Here is a 24,558-nt window from a genome sequence, read left to right as displayed (position 1 = left end):
GGACGCTTCAACTAACTGTGAGTTAGTGACATGGCTGGGTATGGGCGAGGCATTTAGACATTTATTCTTTTCTACCCTTTTGTTGTCCTAAGATAGGCACAAGCGCACTATCAAAACCAATATTTAGGCTGCACCATCAATATTTCTCAAGTTTATTTTGCAGCTTTCAAATACGCCTCTGCTTTGACCCTGGTGGCCCCTGGATCCTAAGGGTGAGATCATCTCAGAGTGGTCCTAACAATACCTATAAACCTAACCTATATATGTTGACATCTGGTTTTCACAATCATGCACTATTCAGATGCCACAGGTCTACCAATGTTATTTTTGTCCTAAATTTTTCTATGCCACAGAGCAACTTTTTTACTTGCATGGTGCGTTCCAGACATCACCTGGCAAACATTTTTGTCTTAGTTGCATTAGTACTAACAGTACTGGCTAATCCACAATTGATCATTACTGAATTGCAATCTTTGTTTTCTTCTCGGTCAGGTCGGTTTAAGTAACTAAAGACCATTTTTATTAGTAATGCGATTCTTGAAGATACACCACAGACTTACACATTAATTAGGTTCATTGGTCCTGGCTAATTGCCTCGATCTTTGGTGTCAGTAGGGGCAAGAAACATGTTGGCCACTTTATATATAATAGCATGAGCCGCCCAGATCATTATATCCATTGAGCAGCCTGTATTTAGGTTTTGATTCTCAACAAAAGACTCCTTTTTAGTAAAGCATTTTTTTTTTGTATATCTTAGTTATTTGTAATCTTTTGACACCAATCTACATCTAGAGAACCTTATCAGTTAGCTATTCCTTCTGATTTTTAAAAAAAGATCTCCAGCAAAGAGACCGCCGCCGCCCCCCCCCCCCCCCGAGGTGCCCATTGGGCACTGCAGTGCCAGCCCAACAAGGAGCTAGCCCCAGGACGAAGCATGACACCCAATAGACTGTGTGAGGGCTCTTGCTCAAGAGTTACTGGATCCTTTTGGATACATTATCTCTATTTATAACAGATTGTGTGTTCTTTTTCCTATGGCGTTCACTGACCCCATCTGCCACTATAGGAACTACATACCCTTTTGGTTAATGATATAGAGAGATGGTGGTCTTGTCCACGGTCTTCTTTAAGGAGGAGCTGGCATGTTTAAAGCCTCCTCAAAGCAAACTTCCTTCTAGTTGGTGGAGGAGAGGAAGATTTAGCCAGGATTTGTCTCAGTCTCAACCTAGATAAGGATCTTCTTCTGCTGTTTGACAAATTTTTTCTGCAGCTTATGCAAGATTGAGTCTACCTGTGAATCAGGAGTGGGCTTAGAGCTCGATTTCAACATCTTCGGTTCCAAAGCTTTCGGCTTTGAGGTGAAAGTTGTGGTAGGCATTCCGGTGGTCTAAGTCTACTGCCGACTTGGCATTGAAGGTCGTGATGGTGCAGAGTGCTGGACTGGGTCCGAGGAAGTCGAGGCAGAAAATCTCGGCTAAAAATGTGCTTTTGGCACAAGGCGGGAGGGTGGGGCATCTGTAGCATTTTTTTGGGTGCCGCCCATGGCTAGTGTTCCGGGTGTCATGGCTAGATAGCAGGGGTGGACCAGGGACCTTGAATGCTGGAACCAAAAGTGCCTTTTGTCAGACTTGGACTAGAGGGCCGAAGCAGCGGGGGTGCCATACTCACAGGTTGAGCTAATGTAGTGTTCTCAATCTCGGTCAACCTCGAGCATGGAGTTCTAACATTAATCGACAGAGGAGGCCTCTTTTTCAACTGATGACTGCTCCTGGGCGTGCATCTCACCAAATGTTCAGAGTGTCTTTGGTGGCTCTGACGTACTTTATGATCCCAAAGTGTCTTTGTGGATCAGAAAGACTTGCATGCGTCCGCCTCTGGGGAGACAAGCAGAAGTTGCACACGGAGTGAAGGTCAGTGCGGGGTTTCTTCACATGGCAACAGGTGTAGTACCTAAAAAGAATGCATTCCATCACCAGTTGGGCATTGCTGAAAACTGAGACGGAGTTTGAAGGTGGGCCCAAAATGGGCTTTGGTGGAAAGGAGTCGAGCCAGCAAGGTTGTTAATCGATGCGCAGATAGGGAAACGTGAATGTAAAAAACAACAACGGAAGGGATTGGAAATGGAACCGAAGATCAGACCATAACTGAGTTGAAAACGGAACCAAGGCATACATGCCCGAACCAGACGGCGTACAGAAAAAAAACTAACAATGCAGTGAATGCCCTTGGGCATTATGACCGAGAGGAATCACTCTACCTTGTGACTTCAAAGAAAAACAACCTGCACAATCCCGGACCCTACACTAGATGGCAGACATAACGAGGCTGTTAGCAAGCCAGAGAAAATCATGCCTCCTTTATGAAAAGGTTGAGATTTATTGACTACTCTAACTAGATTAGTGGAATGCATGCTGAAGGGGATACATCCTGCTGATTACTACTGAGGTTTCATAGAACCTATCATGTGGGTGCTCCCATAACGGTGATTATGAAAAACCTTAATTCAACAGATAATTAACTCTAGGGGAGATTAAAATGGCCTTTCGCAAAGAATTTATTTATAGAAATTTCGAGCAATGTCCCACCAAAGCTTTTAGATGGTTTACCTTTAGAGAATCCAGGGAAAAAAATGATAATTAAAGAAAATGAAGGGACAAATTTACCAAACACAATGTCAGACACACATTGTGCGAGATGGCAGTTGTCAAGACGCCAGGAACAGATAGTCTCTCTACTGAATTTTATAATGCATACAGCAGTCTGTTGGCCTCAAATTTTCATCATCATATACAGCAGCATTTGAGGCCATAAACCTTCCAATCACTATAAGGGAGGCCCTGGTCCCATAACTGCTTAAGGAGAGGAGAGCCTCCCCGTACCCCCTCCCCAATATTTCTTCTTACAGATCTCTCTCAATATTGAATAAAGATCTTAAAATACTGACAAAGTATTACTAAAGCAGATATGGCTGGTGTTAACTGAGCTGATCATGGGTCAGAAAGACTATCTCAGGCAGAAGTACTTAGGAGATTTTATGTTTTCAAAAGCATCCTTCCCGTCTGCATGCCTGAGGCCGGATTTAGAAAAATGTTTTGTCGCCTTTGCCTGGCACTATAGTCTTAAAGTATGTCAAAACATTGGACTGAATTTAATTTAATGGATAAACCTACTATACATGAGCCCATCTGCTAAGGATGGAACAGGCAATTTAGTTCTAAGGCATACTCTGTGGGCAGGGATGCTGCCATTTCTCCGGACAAAGGAGCGATTTGCAATCAGAAAGTGGCAGGAGGGAGTATGGGGGAATCCCATAGACTACAAGCAATCTTAATGTACGCAGCCTACATGTTGCTACTCATAAGGAATGTCAGTGCTGACAGCTTGGATTTCTCAACCCCTTGAAGATTAACTAAGAATCTGGATTAAGGGTTTACTGGTTTAAATCCTGTTTTTTTCTGATCCAGCATCATATGTGAAAACGTAGGATGGATTTGGGCAGGGGAGAAATAAATTGGAAATGAATGACTGACTAGTAGTTAAATTCATTTGGAGCATAAGCTATTAGATGGAGAGTTAGGTGCAGCAGTAGGTTTCCTTAGGTCCCTATCAGCATTTTGGAAGACACTAAACCTCTGGTAGTTATAGGTAGGATAGCACTGGCAAAAATAGGGGTGCTTCCACACCTTCTGTATTAGTTCATCAACCTTCTGTTGCTGGCACAATATGCTTTCACAATGAGAAAATGTGGATCCCTGCATGGGGTTGCTCAAGGCACTGAGGAGACAATGGAGCATTAGAGACATGGAATTGCAAACACATACAATGGTTTAAGCACTACACACCATGGGAGATTGCAGGAGACGGATTAGCTGGCTACATAAGGCCCTTATAGATCAGACTGATATAAGCGGGAAGCAAACATGGGAATGGATATTTACACACCAACTTTAAGTGTGTTGCAATGCTAGATTCAAGAATAAATAATGTAATCTCTTCCACATGGCATATTTTGATTTTTTTTTTTTTTTTAAATAAAGAGAAGAAAAAGCTACAGACAGGAGTTCCCTCTGTCTGTTCCGGATCTGGGGCGGAGTCAAACTAACTAGACATTAGAGGGTGGTTTCAGATCCTCTCACCAAAATAGTCAGATGCACAGTGAACATACTATAGAAGGAGCTATTCAGGGGTTTTTCCTGGACACACAGTAACAAACTTTCAGGATTAACTGTATCATAGACCTGTCTGCAGTGGAGTTGCTTGCAGATAGTTGATTACTGACTTAAGTATGATGTACCAACTGTGCGCAACCAGTTCCCTACAAACTCCCCCTATGTTGTGTATCTTATGGCGAATCTGCTCTTATAGTAGTACCCGCATTAGTATCTTTCTGGAGGGGATCCTCTCAACAATGTGTGTTGATGTGGGATCCTCAGTGTACCTAGATCCAAGTCTTACACAAATAGATCAAGCATGGTAATAGGCAGCCCATAACAGTGGGAATAAAAGAGCAGGGATCACGTTAGCAGTTGTCAGGTGCCAGATCGTCAGGATCCCTCAGAGTGTCTACCAGGGCCTCCCAGGCCTTAGCTACCTCAATAGAGCCCTGCCCCCTCTTACTATCTCGGAGCCTCACCTCCACTTCACAACCAGCCCACTTAATGAGCTCTCTCCTCCATGTGGGTGTTTGAGGGCTTCTCGGGCAGATCCAGTTTTGGACAAACTCCCTCTTGGCGAGAACGAAGGCAAAGTCCTGAAAGCGACATGCAACTTTATTCTTAACAGTGTGAGGGAACGAGCTCATCAGGCACACTTCGCCATACATGCGACCTCCCTTTCAATAACAGTAGTCAGTGTACCTATGGTGTCATCCCAGAAGGTGGATAGCTCAGAGCAACCCTAAAACAAACCTTGCCTCCACTTCTCCACAACTGGGGCACTTCAAGTCTGTCAAAGCATAGTGCCTGTTTATCCTCCCAGGTATGAGGTATGCCCTATGTAATACAAATAAAGTGATATGTTTGAATCTAGCATTCCTAGATACTGTTGCCATGTTCTAAAGGATGTCTTACCAGTCTCGGTCCCCTAAGGTCATGTTAAGGTCTGTCTCCCAGCGTTCCTTCAGTGCAGCCAGGTGTATGGTAATGTCTCCCCACAGTCGTCTGTATAAACAGGTGACCACCTTCTATGTTGCAGAGGGAGCCCACACAATGCTGGCTGCCGCAGATCCGTCACACCCGATTTCCAGTGCTTTCGAATGGCAGCAATGAGTGTGCCCTGTAAAATTAAGTGGCCCCAAGGTAGGTCGCACTTTAGGCGAAACTTCTCAAAGGGCAGGAGCACCCTGTCCTCGAAAAGTGCCCCAATCGTAGTTGCCCCCTGCTTCCGTCCAGCCCAGTTCCCGCCATGTGAGAGCTCCTCAAGGAACCCCATTAGCATATCAGGGGAGTAAGGAGACTGTATCGGCACCTCCTGGAGGCTCTGCACCAAACAATGCTGTACCCTACTGTACCACCTAGAATAACTGAAGAGCAGTGTGAATCGAAAGCACGTACAGATAATTATTAAAATACAACATATTGCCTACCTGAGGAAACAAATTGTTTAAATGTGATCTGATGTTCAACTGCTTCAGTCAATACTGTGTAAAACAAGACTGGTGGTGTATTGGAATGCGGTGTTAGAAAACACAAAATGTAAACTTTAAGCAGGAAATACACCTACAGGAACAGAAAGGGAATTACATGGGAGAAATGGACCCTTTGATATCACTGTATCCTATCTCCATTCTTTTGCTCTTCATTTAAGCTCACTGTACCTCAATGCAAGGCCAACTGGATGGCCGATTAAAGTCTTATTACCATCTCTTGCAGAGCCATTACCAGTTTTAAAAAATAAAGTAAAAAACAGCCATAGTCTGGCGTGCTGCAATACCGAACAAGAAACACATCTTTATTCTCTGGGACAGGAGACCTGTGAGAGTGCAGGCAGGTGGAGTAAGCAACAAGGGTTCAGCAAAAGAAACCTAGGAATGAGTGATAAGGAGGCTGGGGAGAGATGATTATCAACAAACTCCAACAACAAGGGAAAGGGATAAGGAGAGTGAATGAACTGTTAAAACAAGGTCATAATAACCTCAGCAACAGAGGAGAGGGCAGAGTTGTTACCTGAGCAGGGGAGGTGGTGAGGGTGACCCCTGGCTTAAGCACAGTAGCTCCGCTGGTCACCACGTTTCCCTGAACTGGCTGGCTCTTGATGGGCTGTAACATCAGCTGCTTCACTGGTCTGTTGGGCTGCACAAGTCGCTGCACTGTGCCCTGGCCACCCACCTTGGCAGCCAACACAGTGTTTCCAGACACAATGGACATTCCCGGCCGCAATGGGGTGCCAGTCAACACTTTGGCATAAGTCACCTTGCCTCCATTTGGTGCACGACCTGCCAGTGGTTGTTGTTGGGTGACTGCCTGGAGCTGTCCAACTGGGGTCCCAGCCACAGTCATGCCAGGTGGGGCCTTGAGGATTACTATCTTTGGGGCCTGCTGGCCACTTCCAGTGACTGTGTTGACTCCCATGAACGGGTTTCCCTGGCTAAGTGCTTCTTGGCCTCTCTCTGCCTGTAGAACTGGTTGGGTCTGCTGCACACTGGCAGGTAAAGACGTGTAATCATGAAGAAGCAAGGATTCTGGTGCACTGACGGGTACAGTGGTGATGGTTGGAGGTTCAGAGGTTTGAGCAGACTGGGTGTTCAAATCAGTTGCTACAAGGTTACTGGTAGTCAGCACGTTCCCAGTCTCTGGGGTCAGCTGGGAAAGGCTGGCTGTGAGGCCAAGGGCATCATCCATGGTGTCTGGCCCTTCATGGTCAAAGGTGTCTTCAGTCAATGAGTCCAGGCCAAAGAGGTTGGGGTCATCAAAGAGGTCCATGATCGGGTCCGCCATGTCCCTGGGAGACAGATCCACCTGTCCCCAGGGTGAATATGCAGAGCTCCTCAATTAAAAAAAAATAATAAATAAAAAGAAAAATGTTTTAAAGCAGCCACTAGAATGGAAAGTCCGAACCAACCAACCCGGAGATCAGCTCTTGTATGACATGGACTGCGTTGCTCCTCAGCAGCACTGGGTCAGATAGAATCCTGAAATAATTAGAAAAAAGAATTACATTAATTTTAACATTACATAGCATATTACACAACAGCTAACACTTTATAGCAATGATTGTTAGCTTAAGTAGTGTTGAAGTTATCACCACATCTCCCAAAGGGAGGATTTTAACCTTTCAAATACAGATTTAGGGCCAGAAGTGGTTGCAAAGGGTTCGAGTCACATAAATCGGACCATTTGCACCTCATAAGAAGCCCCCTTTTTTTTTTGTCAATCGGTAACCTATTACCGAATCGCAAAATAGGGTTTGTGATTTGGTATTAGGAAGGAGTGTGTTAAGGGTGTCCCTTCCTAATAAGGACTTGCACTGGCAAATAGGAATGTTTTGCAACCGAAATGCAGACGCCACACATTCACAGTTTACCACCAACTTCAAGTTGGTGGTAACCCAGGCACAGATAGGAAAGGGTCCCCAAGGGACCTCTTCCCCTTTGTGAATGTGGTGCAAACATTTTTTAGTAGCAGACAATGGTCTCACGGACCACTTCCTACTCTTAAAAATAAAAGAAAAAACTGTTTTCTTTTTTAAACGCATCCCTTTCCCTTTGAGGAAAACGGACTGCATTTAAAAAAAATGGAAATGCTTTATTTGATAAGCAATCACAGAAATGGAGATCTGCTGACCCCAGCATGCCACCATCCCTTGTGATTTTGGCCCAATTGGTCGCTAATTGCGACTTGCCTCATGAATATTGAGGAGGGAAGTCTATTTGCGACCCACTAGGAATCCAAAACCGTGCCTAACACTCTGCAGTACATTGCTGTTTGTGATTTCTTAATAGTGAATCCTTAAAATTAATTACTAAACTGCAAAACCCCAATTTCTGACTTCTGTCCCTTAGTCATAAATGTGAAATCTAACACTCAACTTTAGGCAACGCCCTTCCCACTATTCAAGAATTCTAGCAATAATCTCAAGGACCACCTCTGCTATCCAAATGTCTGTCTCCTAACCAAGAGCAGCTTATCTCAAATGATTTAAAGCTCCCAATATTTACCTACACCTCGAATTTATTTCACCTCTAACCTCAGGCTCACATCCAACAACTTTGCAACTCTACTAAAGCAACAGCACCATTAGCACTCATCATTCAGGGTCAGCATCTGATACATCTGTAAAGGCAACTAAACGGTGCTCCACAATGTGCACCTGGAAGAAAATAATTTGTATTTACACCCAGGTAACATTTAAATTATGCCAGGGTAATATTGCTTTATGCTCGTTATGTGACATTCTGGAATTACACCATGTTCGTCGCAAAATTAGTGTGCGAACACCACAAATGACCAGAGTAGCTGTCATTTGTGCAACTTGTGTTTTTGAAGCCATTTTTTTAGTGCAGATCGTGTCCCCACACCCAAGATGAGTTTGAGTTTTCCGCTAATGACATATTTGTATTTTCAGTTATAACACACAATTTTTCTGAAATTGTCATTAATTATGCAACTGTCGAACACCTCAACTGGTCTTTGGTATTTTTTCCCCATTCTGCAATCAAAACAGTTTTTTTCCCCCCATTTTTTCAATGATATATAGCAAAAGAAGCATTAACATTGTATGAGTCATGTACAGTTCCAATGCATCAGTGGGACTACAGGTAGAACACTGGGCAACTCATGGGTTATATTATTATTATATATATATATACACACACACACATATACATACATACAGGGAGTGCAGAATTATTAGGCAAGTTGTATTTTTGAGGATTAATTTTATTATTGAACAACAACCATGTTCTCAATGAACCCAAAAAACTCATTAATATCAAAACTGAATATTTTTGGAAGTAGTTTTTAGTTTGTTTTTAGTTTTAGCTATGTTAGGGGGATATCTGTGTGTGCAGGTGACTATCACTGTGCATAATTATTAGGCAACTTAACAAAAAAAAATATATACCCATTTCAATTATTTATCATTACCAGTGAAACCAATATAACATCTCAACATTCACAAATATACATTTCTGACATTCAAAAACAAAACAAAAACAAATCAATGACCAATATAGCCACCTTTCTTTGCAAGGACACTCAAAAGCCTGCCATCCATGGATTCTGTCAGTGTTTTGATCTGTTCACCATCAACATTGCGTGCAGCAGCAACCACAGCCTCCCAGACACTGTTCAGAGAGGTGTACTGTTTTCCCTCCTTGTAAATCTCACATTTGATGATGGACCACAGGTTCTCAATGGGGTTCAGATCAGGTGAACAAGGAGGCCATGTCATTAGATTTCCTTCTTTTATACCCTTTCTTGCCAGCCACGCTGTGGAGTACTTGGACGCGTGTGATGGAGCATTGTCCTGCATGAAAATCATGTTTTTCTTGAAGGATGCAGACTTCTTCCTGTACCACTGCTTGAAGAAGGTGTCTTCCAGGAACTGGCAGTAGGACTGCGAGTTGAGCTTGACTCCATCCTCAACCCGAAAAGGCCCCACAAGCTCATCTTTGATGATACCACCCCAAACCAGTACTCCACCTCCACCTTGCTGGCGTCTGAGTCGGACTGGAGCTCTCTGCCCTTTACCAATCCAGCCACGGGCCCATCCATCTGGCCCATCAAGACTCACTCTCATTTCATCAGTCCATAAAACCTTAGAAAAATCAGTCTTGAGATATTTCTTGGCCCAGTCTTGACGTTTCAGCTTGTGTGTCTTGTTCAGTGGTGGTCGTCTTTCAGCCTTTCTTACCTTGGCCATGTCTCTGAGTATTGCACACCTTGTGCTTTTGGGCACTCCAGTGATGTTGCAGCTCTGAAATATGGCCAAACTGGTGGCAAGTGGCATCGTGGCAGCTGCACGCTTGACTTTTCTCAGTTCATGGGCAGTTATTTTGCGCCTTGGTTTTTCCACACGCTTCTTGCGACCCTGTTGACTATTTTGAATGAAACGCTTGATTGTTCGATGATCACGCTTCAGAAGCTTTGCAATTTTAAGAGTGCTGCATCCCTCTGCAAGATATCTCACTATTTTTTACTTTTCTGAGCCTGTCAAGTCCTTCTTTTGACCCATTTTGCCAAAGGAAAGGAAGTTGCCTAATAATTATGCACACCTGATATAGGGTGTTGATGTCATTAGACCACACCCCTTCTCATTACAGAGATGCACATCACCTAATATGCTTAATTGGTAGTAGGCTTTCGAGCCTATACAGCTTGGAGTAAGACAACATGCATAAAGAGGATGATGTGGTCAAAATACTCATTTGCCTAATAATTCTGCACTCCCTGTATATATATATACACACACACACACACACATATATATACACACACACACACACACACACAAACATTTAAAATTTATTTTTTTAAATTGTCGGGCAGCCTTGAAATTCAGCCTTTCTCCTATCACATGCTAAGTCCAATCCTCATGGCATTGTTCAAGCTTTGGTGGAAGATCAAACTCCCATATTCAGGCTATATTTCACAGAGGCACAATCAGGCCCACGTAGCAGAATTTTTTTCTATATTAAAGTTGAGTCTACCAAATTCAAGTAGTGTATCTTGTTTGAAAGCAACTGGATGCAAGCAAATTCAGATATGCAGTTCAGTACTTCACCCCAAGTGTTCCTAAATTTAGGTCAAGAGCATACCAGGCAGACCAAACCTGCGTATGCACTCATCCGACCTTGCTCGCCTAATTCTAGGCCATCAGGGTCCTGGTGTAGTAACCTCTGTGTAAAACATTTTGTTGCACAAGACGGAAGTCAGCCTTGATGGCAATCTCCCTGGGTCCTTGTAAGGTTTCACATCAGATCCTATCTGATGTTTCCCCCCCCAGGTTTCGCACCCAGTACTCCCATAGCATCTGGCACATTAACTATTTTCTTTTATATCAGCAATATTGATTTTGGGTCAGGGGCTCCATTAACATTCTATCTTCTACAGGGCTAATGTCTTCCACTGTGGTGTACGTGGCTATTTAAGTTTTTAACACGCGTCTGGGGCAGAGATATCTGGACCTCACTCTGGCATTCCATACTCTTTCGGAACCCAAAAAATCCCAATGGCATCCCTGTCCCATAAATCACTCAGTCTACTTATACTCATCATGTCCCATGTACCAGAATCATTCAACCAAACCTTTTCCTGCAAACATGACGAGTCCCAGAGTGGAATCTCTTGATAACATACTGTGCCACCCTAATAATTTATTCACCATTTCCAATAATTCTAGGACTTGGTGTACATAAAATCAGACACCCTGACTGGCATCATCTCCTAAAGAAGGCTACTGGATATCCCCTTGGACCAATCCCAAGCCCATCATGTCTAATTCAGGCCTCGACAAATACTAAAAAGGTTACTAGACCTGCAGGCCGAGTAACTTTAAGAATCTACTTGATCCAGCTAATGTACTTGACCCATAAACGTCTCAAATTGTGTGATCCAGGCAAATATTTTATTTTACAGTCCCCTTTTTCTTCATTCGCACGTATGAGTGCACCTTTAAATATGTGTGTTCAGCATTTCTGCTGTACAAAAAAGCTCTTTTGTTTATTAAATAGGCTAAACATTTGCTCCATGTATAATAATAATCTAGCCCACATATAGGGTACACATGATCCATGACTTGTCTTACTTTACTAATAGCACTGCCATCAGGGTAGGAGTGTTTCTCAGTTTATGTTTAAACACTCACTTTTAATAAATATATTTCTAAAGCATGAGGTAGCGCCCGATCATTTACAGACAGTAAATTTACTAGAAATGTCCAAAAGCCTACCCACTAACTTGCAGCTTTACTGATAAAACTATACAGTGTATTAACAATAATAATATGTGAAAGTTGGTTTTCAGAAAACATTTAACATTTGCACATCACCAAGTAAAGTGTTCTGACTTTTTTCCATCCTATTAAAATATTTTTTTCAATCACACAGAAGTACAAAAAATTGTCTTTCACAGCTACTGAAATATATGTTGAAATGTTTGTGAAGTTGACTTAGTTATATAAATGTTGTGGGTTATGAAAAACCGATACCAAAAGCCTTTCATTTCACATATTAAAGTATTTGAAATGCAAGACAAACTGACTTTTGACCTGTCTCTGAGCAAGTGTGACAGGAATAAGATTTAAAAGGCATCTTAATTGCTAATTCAATTTTGGACTGGACAAAACACCTGTTCTTTGTCCACTGCCAGAAGGGTGGAGTGGAATCTAAAAATAGCTCGACCCCATAAAATAAAATTCGCCATAGCACATCAACAACTAAAGTGTCCTGACTTTTTCCATCCAACTAAAATATTTTTTCATAACACTAGTACAAAAAAAATTGGCTTTCACAATTACCATATTTTTTAATGTTTGTAAAGTCGACCAAGTTTTTCCTAACACAAAATTTAAAATAACCAACACCCTACAGCCTTTGATTTCACACTTTACAGCAGGTCAGACAGTTCACCTTTCAAACTCCTGGAACTCTGCAGTCCGAAGGAAAAAAGACAAAGTGACTTTTGACCTCTGTCTCTGAGCACAGAGCAAATGTGACAAGAACAAGACTTAAAGGTATCTTTATTGCTCTTCCACTTTTAACACCTGTTCTTTGTTAACTCACCAGTAGGTCCTAAAAGTAGCTTGACCTGATCAAATATGACTCGCCACAGCGAGTGGGCGAGCAGATTTATCAAGGCCCAGTCTTTGGCGAAAGTCAAATGTGAGGTCTAGTAATATTTTCTTAAATCTGGGAGGGCTATGTCACCATCGCATACCCACCAGGAAACTTTGTGCAAGGCAATTCGAGAGGTCCCATCGTTCCACAGGAGATCTCAATTTTCGACCTATACTTAGGAGCACTCTCTCAGTTATTTGAAAGGGCATTTTGTAAAGGCTAAAGAAACTTGGGGAGCACTATCATCTTGTACTTAGTAGCTGTACCAATTAGGGACAGCGGTAAACGCTTCCAATAACTAGCATCCTCTTTAAACTGGATGAGGACAGGGTATGGATTCTCTTTAAAAACACTCCACAATGTCTCTTAATATAGCTACCCAGGCAGGGACAGCCCCTAGTATCAAGCCGTGCATGCCCCCAACCGGTCCAAGGTAAAACTGGATAGATCACTGATTGAAGGTACTTAATTTGAAACCCACTGTACTTTCCAAAGATCTGCGTCATCTTGCCATCTAAACAGTGTTGACGCAACTGTTATTTTGCAATGTAGCATATGGAAAGGGTCCAGCTTTGAATTGTCAACCCAGTACAGGAGATACGTAACCAATTATGTACAAGTAAAACAAGAAAAACATTCATGGTCCTGCATACAGTGCTCGAATACATCATTGTGTAAGCCTTCTGTCCAATACGAGGAAACCCCAACATGGAGATTGCGAGAGGCAAAAATATGAATGTATCGATTAGCACTTTGATTGAACAGAGGTAACGTTATTAAGGGAGGGATTTAAATACAGACCATCCTGAATGAGGATGTTTCTAAAACTCTGCCCTTCTCTTTTCCATTGAAGGTTTTGGCTTCTTAAACATTCATAGCACATTCATATTAGTTTAAATCTTATTTGGAAAGAGATAGAAGGAAAGAAGGCTCCAAGTGCTGTAGCCAAAATGTGCCTGACCAAAACAATGACAAAGCACAAGTCGCCACTTCGAGTTTATTATCAGCAGCAAAGTTGAGGGCCTGGAGAAATATTCAGTACAGGTGACATTCAAGTGAAAATTGTCACAAGCAAGCATTGGCAAAGCCAATAGGTTTCACCTATAAAAGAGCTATTGGTTTTGCTATGTTATACACTAGTGTGGCTCCTGGTCAGCATGGCTTAAGGTTAGTGGTGTAGTGTCAGAGCGGAGTGGGGTGGGAGGGGGTAGAGTGTCAGAGTGGATTTGTCTGAATGTTGTAGAGTGGAGGAGGAGGAGGATTAGAGTGTCAGAGGGGAGTACGATTCAGTGGCAGAGTGTTGTGGGGTGGAATGGGTTGGTGTGGACTGAGGTAGTGGGGTGGATTGGAGTAGAATGGGGTGACTTAAATGGGGTGGATGGGTGTGGGAGGGATTGGAGTGGGTTGGATTGGGTGGGTGGTTTGGATTGGAGTGATAGGGCTGGGATGGGATTGATTGGGGTGGGTTGCATGGAGGTGGGGTGGATGGATTAGAGTAGGGTGGACTCATCTAGGCTGGGGTGGATTGCATTGGGTGGAGTGTATATTGGAGTGGGGTGGATTGGAGAGGGGTAGTCTGGATGGATTGGAGTGTGGGACTGAACCGGGATGGGTGGGCTGGTTTGGGGTAGAGTGTGGTGGACTGGAGCGGGTGAGGTGGATTGGAATAGGCGGGATTGAATTGGGGTGTAGTGGATTGGACTGGGATGGGATGAGATGGGCTGAGTTGGACTGGACTGCATTAAGGTGAGGTGGATTGGTATGGGATGAATTGTACTGGAGTGGCGTGGACTGCAGTAGGGTGGATTAGAGTGGTGTATATCGGATTGGGGTGAAGTGGAATGAGGCGACTGGACAGTGGGGTGGATTAGGGTGGTTTGGGTGGAGTGTGGTGGACTGGAGTGGACTGGATTGGTCTGGACTGGGGTGGATTGATGGGAGAGTGGTGCACTGGATTGAAGTGGCATATTAAAGTAACCACCTTAATGTAGTGGGGTGGATTTGATTGGAGTAGGGTGAATTAATGAGGAACGGATTGGACTGAGTGGGGTGGATTCAAGTGGACTGTATTGAAGTGAGGTGGATTGGGTAGCGATGGACTTGACTGGATTGGACTGGGGTGGGATGATTGGACTGAAGTAGAGTGGATGGGACTGCAGGGGAGTGAATTGCATTACAGTGAATTGGGGTAAAGGGTACTGGAGTGGGGTGGGGTAGATTGGGTGGATTGGGGTGGGGTGGAGAGGGCTGTAGTGGGTGGATGGGTGCGGGACAGACTGTAGTGGGCAGATTGGAGTGGGCAGGATGTTTTGGATTGCAGAGGGGCAGGCTGTTTGAGTGAAGATTGTTCTTGATTAGAGGGGGCGAACTGGAGTGAGGCAGATTAGACTGGGTTGGGTCGGAGTGGACTGGATTAGGGTGGATTGGTGTGGGGTAAAGTGGGCTGGATTGTGGTGGACAGAGTTGGGACAGATTTGAGTGGGGTGGATTGGGGTGTAATGCATGCATCATTTCAGAGATTACACATAATTAATTAACACTGTCGCTTTGCAATATTTTGACCAAATATTAATCTTTCGAGAACAGCGCCCACGAGCAAAAACCATACGAAACATGAGCGGAAAGTGAGAAAAGACGACTTGGCCAAATAGAAGAAAGTTAGCTTTAAAAGATAAACTTTGCGATTTACTTTGTCCTGTTGGGCTTGCTTCTGAAGTCATAAGCCTTCTGTTTGCAAGGCATTAAAAGTTAATACAAGCATCTGCAATGCAATGGGTCTTGCATTTGTTTGAGTTAGAGCCATTGGTGTTGTAAATTCATAATTGGGGTTTTTTGCCACTTAAATCGCTCCACCCTGCCTCAATTTGGGCTTTGCCTACCACATAATTCTAGTGGCCCTGCATTCAACTAAAGCACTTTTATTTACCTTCTTCCTCTATCTGCAGCCAAAAATGAAAAATGTTGCCATTTAGCATCCTAATTTAAATCAGACATGCTAATTCCAATAGAATATCACTTTCACTACCCCACCATCAGAGTTGCTGGCTGGCTAGCACAATTCCCCAAAAAAGGACAAAAGAGAGCCACGGAGATGTAACAAGAGAAATAAACTAGAAGAGTCACCCAAACATATCAAGAGTGTTCAAACAGTCATGGTGTACTAGGGATGTTAAGTTGCCCTGAATCATGATCATAACTGCAATAAGGAGAGATTAATAAAACATATACAATTATCATGGAAACTCAATAAAAACTTATCAGAAATAAACTTTTGGCATTAGACTAATGCTCAGTATAGCCCCTAGAGAACACGACAATGAAAATAGCATTTGTAAGAAACATGGACAAGTAATAATATAGTTAGCCCCTACAGGGCATAACCACATGAAAAGACAATGGCAGAAGGTAATGCAGTGTAACCGTATATTCAGCACCTAGAGGGCATAGCGCATTACACATGTTTAGGGCTAGCCGGCCTACTGCAATGAAATTACAAACAAGGCCTTTAAAACACAAACTACTCCCAGCTGTATAACAAAAGTTACAGCTTTGACAGTGCTTAAAAAGACACTGAATAGTGGGAGGGTTATTATTTTGGGGTCCCCATTAACTTGGTGTGGGGGACCCAGTGATGTACACAGAAAAAGGACATTGTCGTGAAGGTTTTCAAGGTGGCACCATTGTCCTAGGACATCACAGTTTTAATTATGAGCAAAAATGTTTTGTTTAAGTATTGCCCTGCATGTTCCGGTCTCCGCAGTGCGATCTTGTCGCCCCTCCCATCTCATAACCCACCTTCTCTCTCCCCACAGTGCTGGCCCTACTACATGCATATGGGGCAACGGCCTTGGAGATCTGTTGATCTCCTACACCCCCGACACATATGCCTCACCAGTAGAGGCAGGGAATCCTTGCCACCCCCCAGACACCACAAACAGAGTCTCACCTTATTCTTGTGACCTGCCGGGGCCACCACCAGCACCTTGCCCACTACGCATGCCGTCCGCACTCTGGCCCCAGCCCCCACCCCACCATCAATATTCATCATCCCCTCTGTCCCCGCTTTCAGCCAAAGCAATCACATCCAGGTCCCCTGTTATACTGGCATGGCTCATCCGGTTGCATCTGCTCCACCCTTCCCTCTTTTTTTTCTGTCACGGGGGGCCTCCGGTGCATAGGCTAAGCACGTCTAGGTCTGCAGTTAACAGATTCCCAACTGGCAACGGAACTTTCCCTTCACTCCATAATTACCTTCGAGTCACTCCTCCCCCTTGTCCTTCCCCGCCCTTTCTGCTGGTACCCCTTGCCTGCATTCTCTCCCCCCCTCCTCACCCCCCCCAAGTGCACCCCCTGTTCATCCTACCCCTTACCCTGCCTGGCACCCCACACACCGCTACCATACCAGTGGGTACCCACCCCATACCTTTGTCGACTTCATTAGCCTGCCTCCTTAATACCAGAGGGACCCCATCCTGCGCCCCCTTCCTTTGCTCTCACACGCCCTTCCCCATCACCCACTTCGCAGGCTCCTAAAGGACATTCCCTTACACCACAGACCACTCACCTCATTGACCGGATGTCGCAGTCTAATTCCCTCAAACTCCCCCTCCAACCTGACCACTATCTTGTGGAATGTCCACAGCCTCACTCACTATATCAAGAAGATACTAGCCAATCTGCAGTCCCGGAGGGCAGATACTACCTTGCTGCAGGAGACATCTCAACTCGAATCGGATCGGATAAGCTGTGCTACAACTAGGTGGAAAGATCTATCCATAGCAGTTGCCCGCCCATCCCCGCGTCGCTGCAACCAGGAAGTGCAGAGTCATCATCCTCTTTCGGAAATCCTTACCCCCTCATCATTATGAAAATGTGGTCAGATACCCAGGGTCAAAGTCAAGAAAATGGGCAGGGTTTTATGTCTAGGCACGATCTACATTCCCACTGGTAATAAACGTTCTTTTTTTCATTCTATCGAACGCCTCCTCTCCAAAATCGGTGGCTCTCCTTACCTCCGGGGTGGGGGGGGGGGGGGGGGGGGGGTGGCACCTCACTCTTGAACCTATCATTGACTGCACAGGCCCTTGGATAACTCCAACCAGGCAGTCAGAGCCCTCTTTCATGACATTCTAGCCAACCATGGTTTAACAAACCCGTGGCACTTAGCCCATCCGCTGGACAGGGAATATTCCTTAATTTCAACAGTTAATGTTCCCAGGCTAGGATCAGTTACTTCTTGACATCCCATGGGACAGTGGCACTACTCAGCGACTCCTGCCTCCTGGTGGCTGCACTCTCAGACCAATCCCCAGTTCTCCGCAGTCTAGGACCTGGGACTTACCTTCCCGGGACACAAACCTTGGCGATTGATGTTTACCGCTATAGAATCCCCCAAGGCAAAGCCCAACTGCGGTCCCACGTCTCCACTTATCTCACTAATAGGGTCTCCGTCTCCTCCCCTAGAACACTGTGGGCAGCAGCGAAAGCGGGCCTTTGGGGTCAGTTGATGACACTGCCCTCGCCAATGCCCGACAACGCTCCTAACAAAAAGACCTGGAAACGCAGATAGTGACCTATACACCACTGACCCCTCCCCGTTTAATCGCTAACAGCAACAAGCCAAGATGGACCTTATAACTCTTTACACCTCTAAGGCTGAACATGCTCGGCAGAGGGCATCATTATGAACATGGGGGAAGCGGGCTGCTTTTGGCAGCGCAGCTGCGCCAACAGGAAGCAGCGCTTGCCATCCTGGCTATACAAATGGCTACCGGCGTCACTATCACCCGCCGTCAGGACACTGTCCTTGAGTTTGCTGACTTTTACCGGCCAATTATACCCTCGAAATTCCACGCCTTACTGCATTCCTGGCGGCCATGGACATTCGTCTGCCCACATTTGCAGAGATTTACTACAGGGTGAAGTCAGTAAGGAGGAAATCGTGCAGGCCATTACCAACCTTTCATATTACAAAGCGCTGGGCAAAGACTGATATCCAGCAGAATTTTGCAAATGGGCAGGTACAGATGTGGTGGATTCCTTATACGAGGCCCTGCGGGATTCAACCTCGGCTGGCACTCTTGGCCTTATCTCCAACTTGGCAACCATAGCAGTCCTCCCCAAACCGAGTATGAACCCCTTATTATGAGACAGTTACAGTCCAATCTCCCTTTTGAACGAAGATATTAAAATCCTTCCCGGAGTCCTGACTAACCAGCTACAGAAGGTTATTCCGTCCCTCATTTACCACACACAGATGGGGTTCGTGTCTGGTTGCGTCTCTAGGAATCATCTATGTACCCTGGCTTACACACTCAGGTCCGCCAGGGACTTACCTAACGAAGCTCTTGCCCTCTCTCTGGAAGCGGAAAAGGTGTTTGACAGAATTGAGCGGTGGTACCTCTTCCGAGTATTACATCATTTGAGATTGGGCGATGACTATAACAAGGTTCGCTGGCTTGAGTCCCCCACAGCGCACATGAATTGCAGGGGGGGGGGGGGCTTGTGTCTTACTCTATTCCCATCAGGAGAGGTACCCGGCAGGGATGCCCCTTTCCCCACTTTTGTTCCTCCTTGCGATGGAACCCCCGGCAGCTGCCATCTGACAGGACCCACTTATTACAGGGGTTCCTGTGCCTGGGGGAACATCCAAGGCATACCTCTATGTTGATAACGTAGTGCTCAACCTGACGGACCTCCAATGCTATCTCCCACGGCTTCAGGACCTCCTCACAGACTTCACGACGCTATCAGGCTATGAGATAAATTGGGATAAAAGGGAGCCATCGCCCATGTCACATTCTACCACCAAAGCGGTGATCGCAGCTTTTCCTGTCCGCTGGACACGGTCCCAACTTAAGTATCTGGGCATATACCTTTACAGGGGCCAAGAACACATTATGGCCGACAACTGACCGTTGATCAAATGTTCTCAAAGGGGTTTCACGAAATGGTCACACCTCGGTCTCTCCCTCTGGGGTGAGGTAGTATGGATGGTGTATTTGCCGTGCTTCACTTAGGTCCTCGGTTTGCTACCCCTACTTACTCTGCTTCCCATTTTGCAACCCATTGATCGAAGTATACGCTCATTCGTCTGGGGAATGGTGCGACCTAGTCTATCTAGCGCTAAAATGATGGTCCATCGTTCCTGCAGAGGCCGTGGTCTCCTCTCTGTGGCACACTACACGTTGTCCCTTCATGTATTGCAACTTAGTTACTTGCTGCCAGGGACAGTAGACCCACCGCAATGGGTCCAAGTAGAACGCGGCCTCCTGAATAGCCTGCAGGGGCTTGACTTGCTCTATGGTGCTGGGGACGCTAGAGTTTGGGCTGCTCACCCGGTGGTACAAACCATGGTGGAATCCTGGCAACGCACCCATCACCTATTTGATGTGGACACACCCCTCCATGAGCAGGCACCACTCTGGGGTAACGCCAGGCTTTGCATAGGAGGCCAGAAGCTGGACTGGAAGGAAAGGCGTGATGCAGGTATTACACACCTGGAGAAGATAGTTACTGCCGGGTCCCTCAAAGCTTTCACCTTCCTGGAGGCAGAATACGGACTTCCCTCCTGTCAAGCCTAGAAATATATACAACTACAGCACTGCCTGAATCAACGTCTGAGGCCTCGCCCGTGGACCCTGCCGCCCTCTCCGGTGTGCTCATATCTGCACATGTGGGGTGATGTCTGGTCTACATGTGCTCTTGATACGTCATCTCTTTTCCCTCCCCCTCTTAAACAAATGCTCCGCATCAAATATGTGACAGAACAACTAGGTCCTAAACAACTATAGCCTAAACCACTACTGCTAAACAACTAAAAAGTCTCTATAACTAAGTACTGAACAACTACTGTCTAAACAACAATTGTGCCTGAATAACAATTGCCTGAACAACTAATTTTAATATATATTCTAAACAACTAATAAACCATAAAAACCAAAAAGAAAAGCTTACCTTAAAATTAGTTGCTCAGGCAATTGTTATTCAGGCACAATTGTTCCAAGTGACAGACAACTTAAGCTTTGCTCTCCTTGTCCATTTGATGTCAATCAGATGCTACACTTGATCTTAGCGAAAAGGCCCCTTCAGTGAAAAACTGTTAATCACGGTTACCAATCTATAAACCTATACATTATATTTTTCGCCTATACAGTGAACAGTCAATGAGTCAATGTTAAACAGTGGTATAAACCGATATTATAGAACGTTACATTGATTTAGTGGTATTAAGGGTAGAACTGCCTCTTAGAAACACAAGTATAGTTTTTTTTTTTTGCTAAATATTGAGCTTTGTGTGACTAAACATTCCATATAATTTTACACACTATCAGAAACGCAAACCTTTTCTTGGGGTCCTGGAACAATCACAGGTTACTGGGCAGTATTGTATTTCGTCATCCTTATTCACCACTGCTGTTTGATGGCCACAATACTAGCACCACTTGACTCCCAGGCCATCAAGATCAAGCACAGAGGGCCCACTCAGGGAGGTGGAGGGGACTTAAAAAAACAAGCATTTACAATGCAATAGGTCCTATTTGCTCGAGTTAGAGCTATTGGCGTTGTAAATGCGTAACTGGACTTTTCTTGCCACATAAATTGGTCAACCCTGCCGTATAATTAGGTCCTCTCTGCCACAATTACAGTGGCCATGGATATAACTAAAGCATAAAGTAGGCCCATACACAACAACGGTGTAGAGGTCGAGAGGGAGAGAGGAGTAGAGGTAGAGAAAAGAGGTGCAAAAGAGGGAGGAGTCCTGAGAGAGGGAGGGGTAGAGGTAGAGCGAGAGGTGGGCTCGGGCTGCAGGGCTGACAGCAGATCTCGGGTGAAGTCTGCCGAGGAAGGGTGGCTGTTCTCACAGGGTGCCACGGACCCCTAACCCTTGGCTGGATCTCGGATGGGACAGTTTGGGTAGCTTCCTTTGAAGGCGGTGGCTGTACCACCAGGTTCACCCACCGCTTCTTCAGCACGCTCAAGGGCCCCCTCCTAAAGAGGTTGGGGGGGGGGGGGGGGGCAGGGAGGGGTTCAATAGTCTAAAAAGGCACAAAAAGGCAATTTGAGTTAAAGAGAGGAGCAGAGAAACAGTGCAACCCTCCATACGTCAGCTGACTTGCGGCTACAGATGCCTTTTCTAGATAGATTACATGCTGCAGCTCCCACTGCTGGCCCATGTATGGAACAGGCTGTGAATCGTTTTCCTGCGCAACTCCAAGAGATGGAAGGCAGCTTATAGAGCATTCTGTGTGCATGTACTTCAGTTACCACAAAGACATGTAGGGCTGCTCTGTAGGCACAGATTCTTATTTCACATGGAATATGCGCCAGAAAGTGGTCAAAGGAAAAAAGTACAATGAATCCAACTTTAGTTCTCGGCCAGTCTTGTGTACCACACTAGGCAAAACTGAGTGTGAGTCCCAGGTGTTGCATTTTTGCACTCAAAGATTGAAATCTGTGAAATTAGTCAGCAACAGGAGTATGAAGTAAATAAACCTAAGGCTCACTACCCAAACAACCAGGACCCGATCAAGTTAAGCGACTGGTCCCTCCAACGTCCTTTTATTGATGTTGACTGAGGCCAGAGGGCCTGCTTATCTGTGTCCAGTTAGAGGCATAATCCAAGGGTGTACTGGACCAAAACTACCAGATCAGGTCTTACTGGATGGCTTAAGTTTCAAAAGTATCGAATGGACTGGAGTCTTTATTATCAAGGTTGGTCCTGGAGAGCCTTTTATACTTTCATGGCCAGTCAGTTACATTAAAAATGTTCTGGTGCCAGTGGATCACACTGGACCGAGAACAGCAACAAAAGTCACTGGTTCAGTCAGAGGAACCAGTATCTAGACTGTTTAGATGCTAACTGCAAGGCAAAATGTGATTATCTCTGGAATGGTACAGGCTAGGAATTCAATTTCAATGGTTCTGAAATCACAGCGATCTCGTCCAGCCAACACATACAGGACCCCCAACACTGGTGGTATAACAACCAACTGCCTCCGAGCCAATCTGGAGCTGTAGAAAGGTGGATAGAAGGACCCTTGCATGCAGGACATATCCATATTTTACAAACTTGCCCACAGGCAATATTACAGCTCCTTGACCCGGATGATCTTGCCTCCGCAGGCTGAGCTGTGGCCTTCTTCTGGATCACAGACTACTTTATTTCCTCAAGATCTACTCCAGAAAGATCTTCCATTAAGCTGTACTTCGCACCTAGCTTTTCATGGATCAGGTACACAGCTTCTAGCAGGCACAGTCCAGATCCTCATGCAGTTAAACTCTTCTTCACTCATCGAAGCAGCAATATTAGCATTGAATTCCTACTATTGGGTCCAGTCTGGAGGGATAATGACAACTATGACGAGGTTCCAGCCCTGGTCTGGTAGTCTGTCAGACAATGTAGTGAAAGCCTCCTCAGTGCCCAGATTTATATCAAACACAACGCTCTAACCTTCATGTACCTATTCCCTTCTGGAGGGCGACGCAGGATTTCACAGCGAACCAGAGTGTCTGCAGAATTCAAAACATCTCTCTCCGCCAATTTTAGATACATTTATACCATCCCCATTGCTGACCAGATTTAGATATATTCTGAGCTCAGAGACCCAAAACATACAAGTTCTGACTGGTCCTATTTGTTAAGTGTTCTGGACTCACTCCACCTGGCATCTGCTTGAGGCCACAGCTCCGGAAACACAGGATGGGGATGTTTCATTCAGGGTAGGCAAAACCTATCATGAAAAAAATGGACTGCAGATTGACACCCACCTAATAACTAAATGTTTTCAGGATGTCTTCAAGAAAGATGTAGATACAGGCTTGTATATCTGAGAGGCACCTAGCCAGCTTACACACAGGAGGCCACCATCATGTTACCATGTAAAAGGGATCTATGTGGACCTCACCATTCAGCACTCCACGCGTGAAACACACCTCACATACAAAATACAATAATGTTTGCTAAAAAGGTAGCGACCTAGGGCTCGGGAGGAAAAGGCAGGCCAAAGCCACAAATGTTGCCTATCACAGATTTAATATGTTGCTGCATAACAAAAGGCACTACATTCAATTATTAAAACATTACAAAACTAAAAGGATAAGCTAAACTGCCGTGCTGCTCTGGTCTCGCTACCAAATTTGACCGTAGAAGTCATTAGGGAAACTGATATAGCTCAGAGAACTGGACTGCTGTGTATTCCTAGCCAAATCAGTTTCGCATGGAAGCACTGCCCTGGTCCTTCCTTTACCCCAACAATATAGAGATTAAAACGGTCTTCAGTTCCTTCTCTTTTTGGAAGGCCTCATGGGTACGTAACAGCTGACGAACGAGGAGTGTAAGTCACAACAAGGAATAGCATATTTGTATTCAGAAATTCATGTTAATCATGGGTAGATTCACAAGAAGAATAGTTATTCCTGGGGGCTGCAGACACCAAAACAAAAATAAATTACATGCGAGTTGCTCTGTGATAATGACGACTGACTCTAAAAGCAATACATATGAGTTTGTTTTAAACATGTGTGCATATCCGAAAGGGCAACATGTAAACTGTGGATTATGACGATCATTTTCAACAATCTGTCTTTTCAGCAAAGATATTTCGGGGTATGTCACACAACGAAATCTCACACCAGCTTCGATATACCTAACTAAGGCTCAAACCTTGAGACGCGATGGTAGAGCTTTCTCAATGGCTTTAATCAAAAGTGGTAAGTCATTACCAATATATCTTCACAACAGCCTCACCATCCTACATTTAAAAAGACTTTAAAAATATTTA

General features: G+C 44.8%; 1 protein-coding gene across 6 annotated transcripts in view; it reads right to left on the bottom strand.

The window, feature by feature from the left end:
• The window catches only part of CHD8 (chromodomain helicase DNA binding protein 8), a 1,013,809-nt gene that overhangs the window by 965,381 nt on the left and 23,870 nt on the right, over positions 1-24,558 (bottom strand). For all 6 annotated transcript variants that reach the window (XM_069238270.1, XM_069238269.1, XM_069238274.1 and 3 more), the window contains exon 2: positions 6,165-7,129. In XM_069238270.1, coding sequence (XP_069094371.1) covers positions 6,165-6,935 — 771 coding nt within the window. In that variant the 5' untranslated portion in view covers positions 6,936-7,129. The remainder of the gene's footprint in view (positions 1-6,164; positions 7,130-24,558) is intronic.

The sequence above is a fragment of the Pleurodeles waltl genome, chromosome 6 (assembly GCF_031143425.1).
Source record: "Pleurodeles waltl isolate 20211129_DDA chromosome 6, aPleWal1.hap1.20221129, whole genome shotgun sequence".
NCBI classification, from domain to species: Eukaryota; Metazoa; Chordata; class Amphibia; order Caudata; family Salamandridae; genus Pleurodeles; species Pleurodeles waltl.
This window is presented reverse-complemented; position numbering and strand designations above follow the sequence as displayed.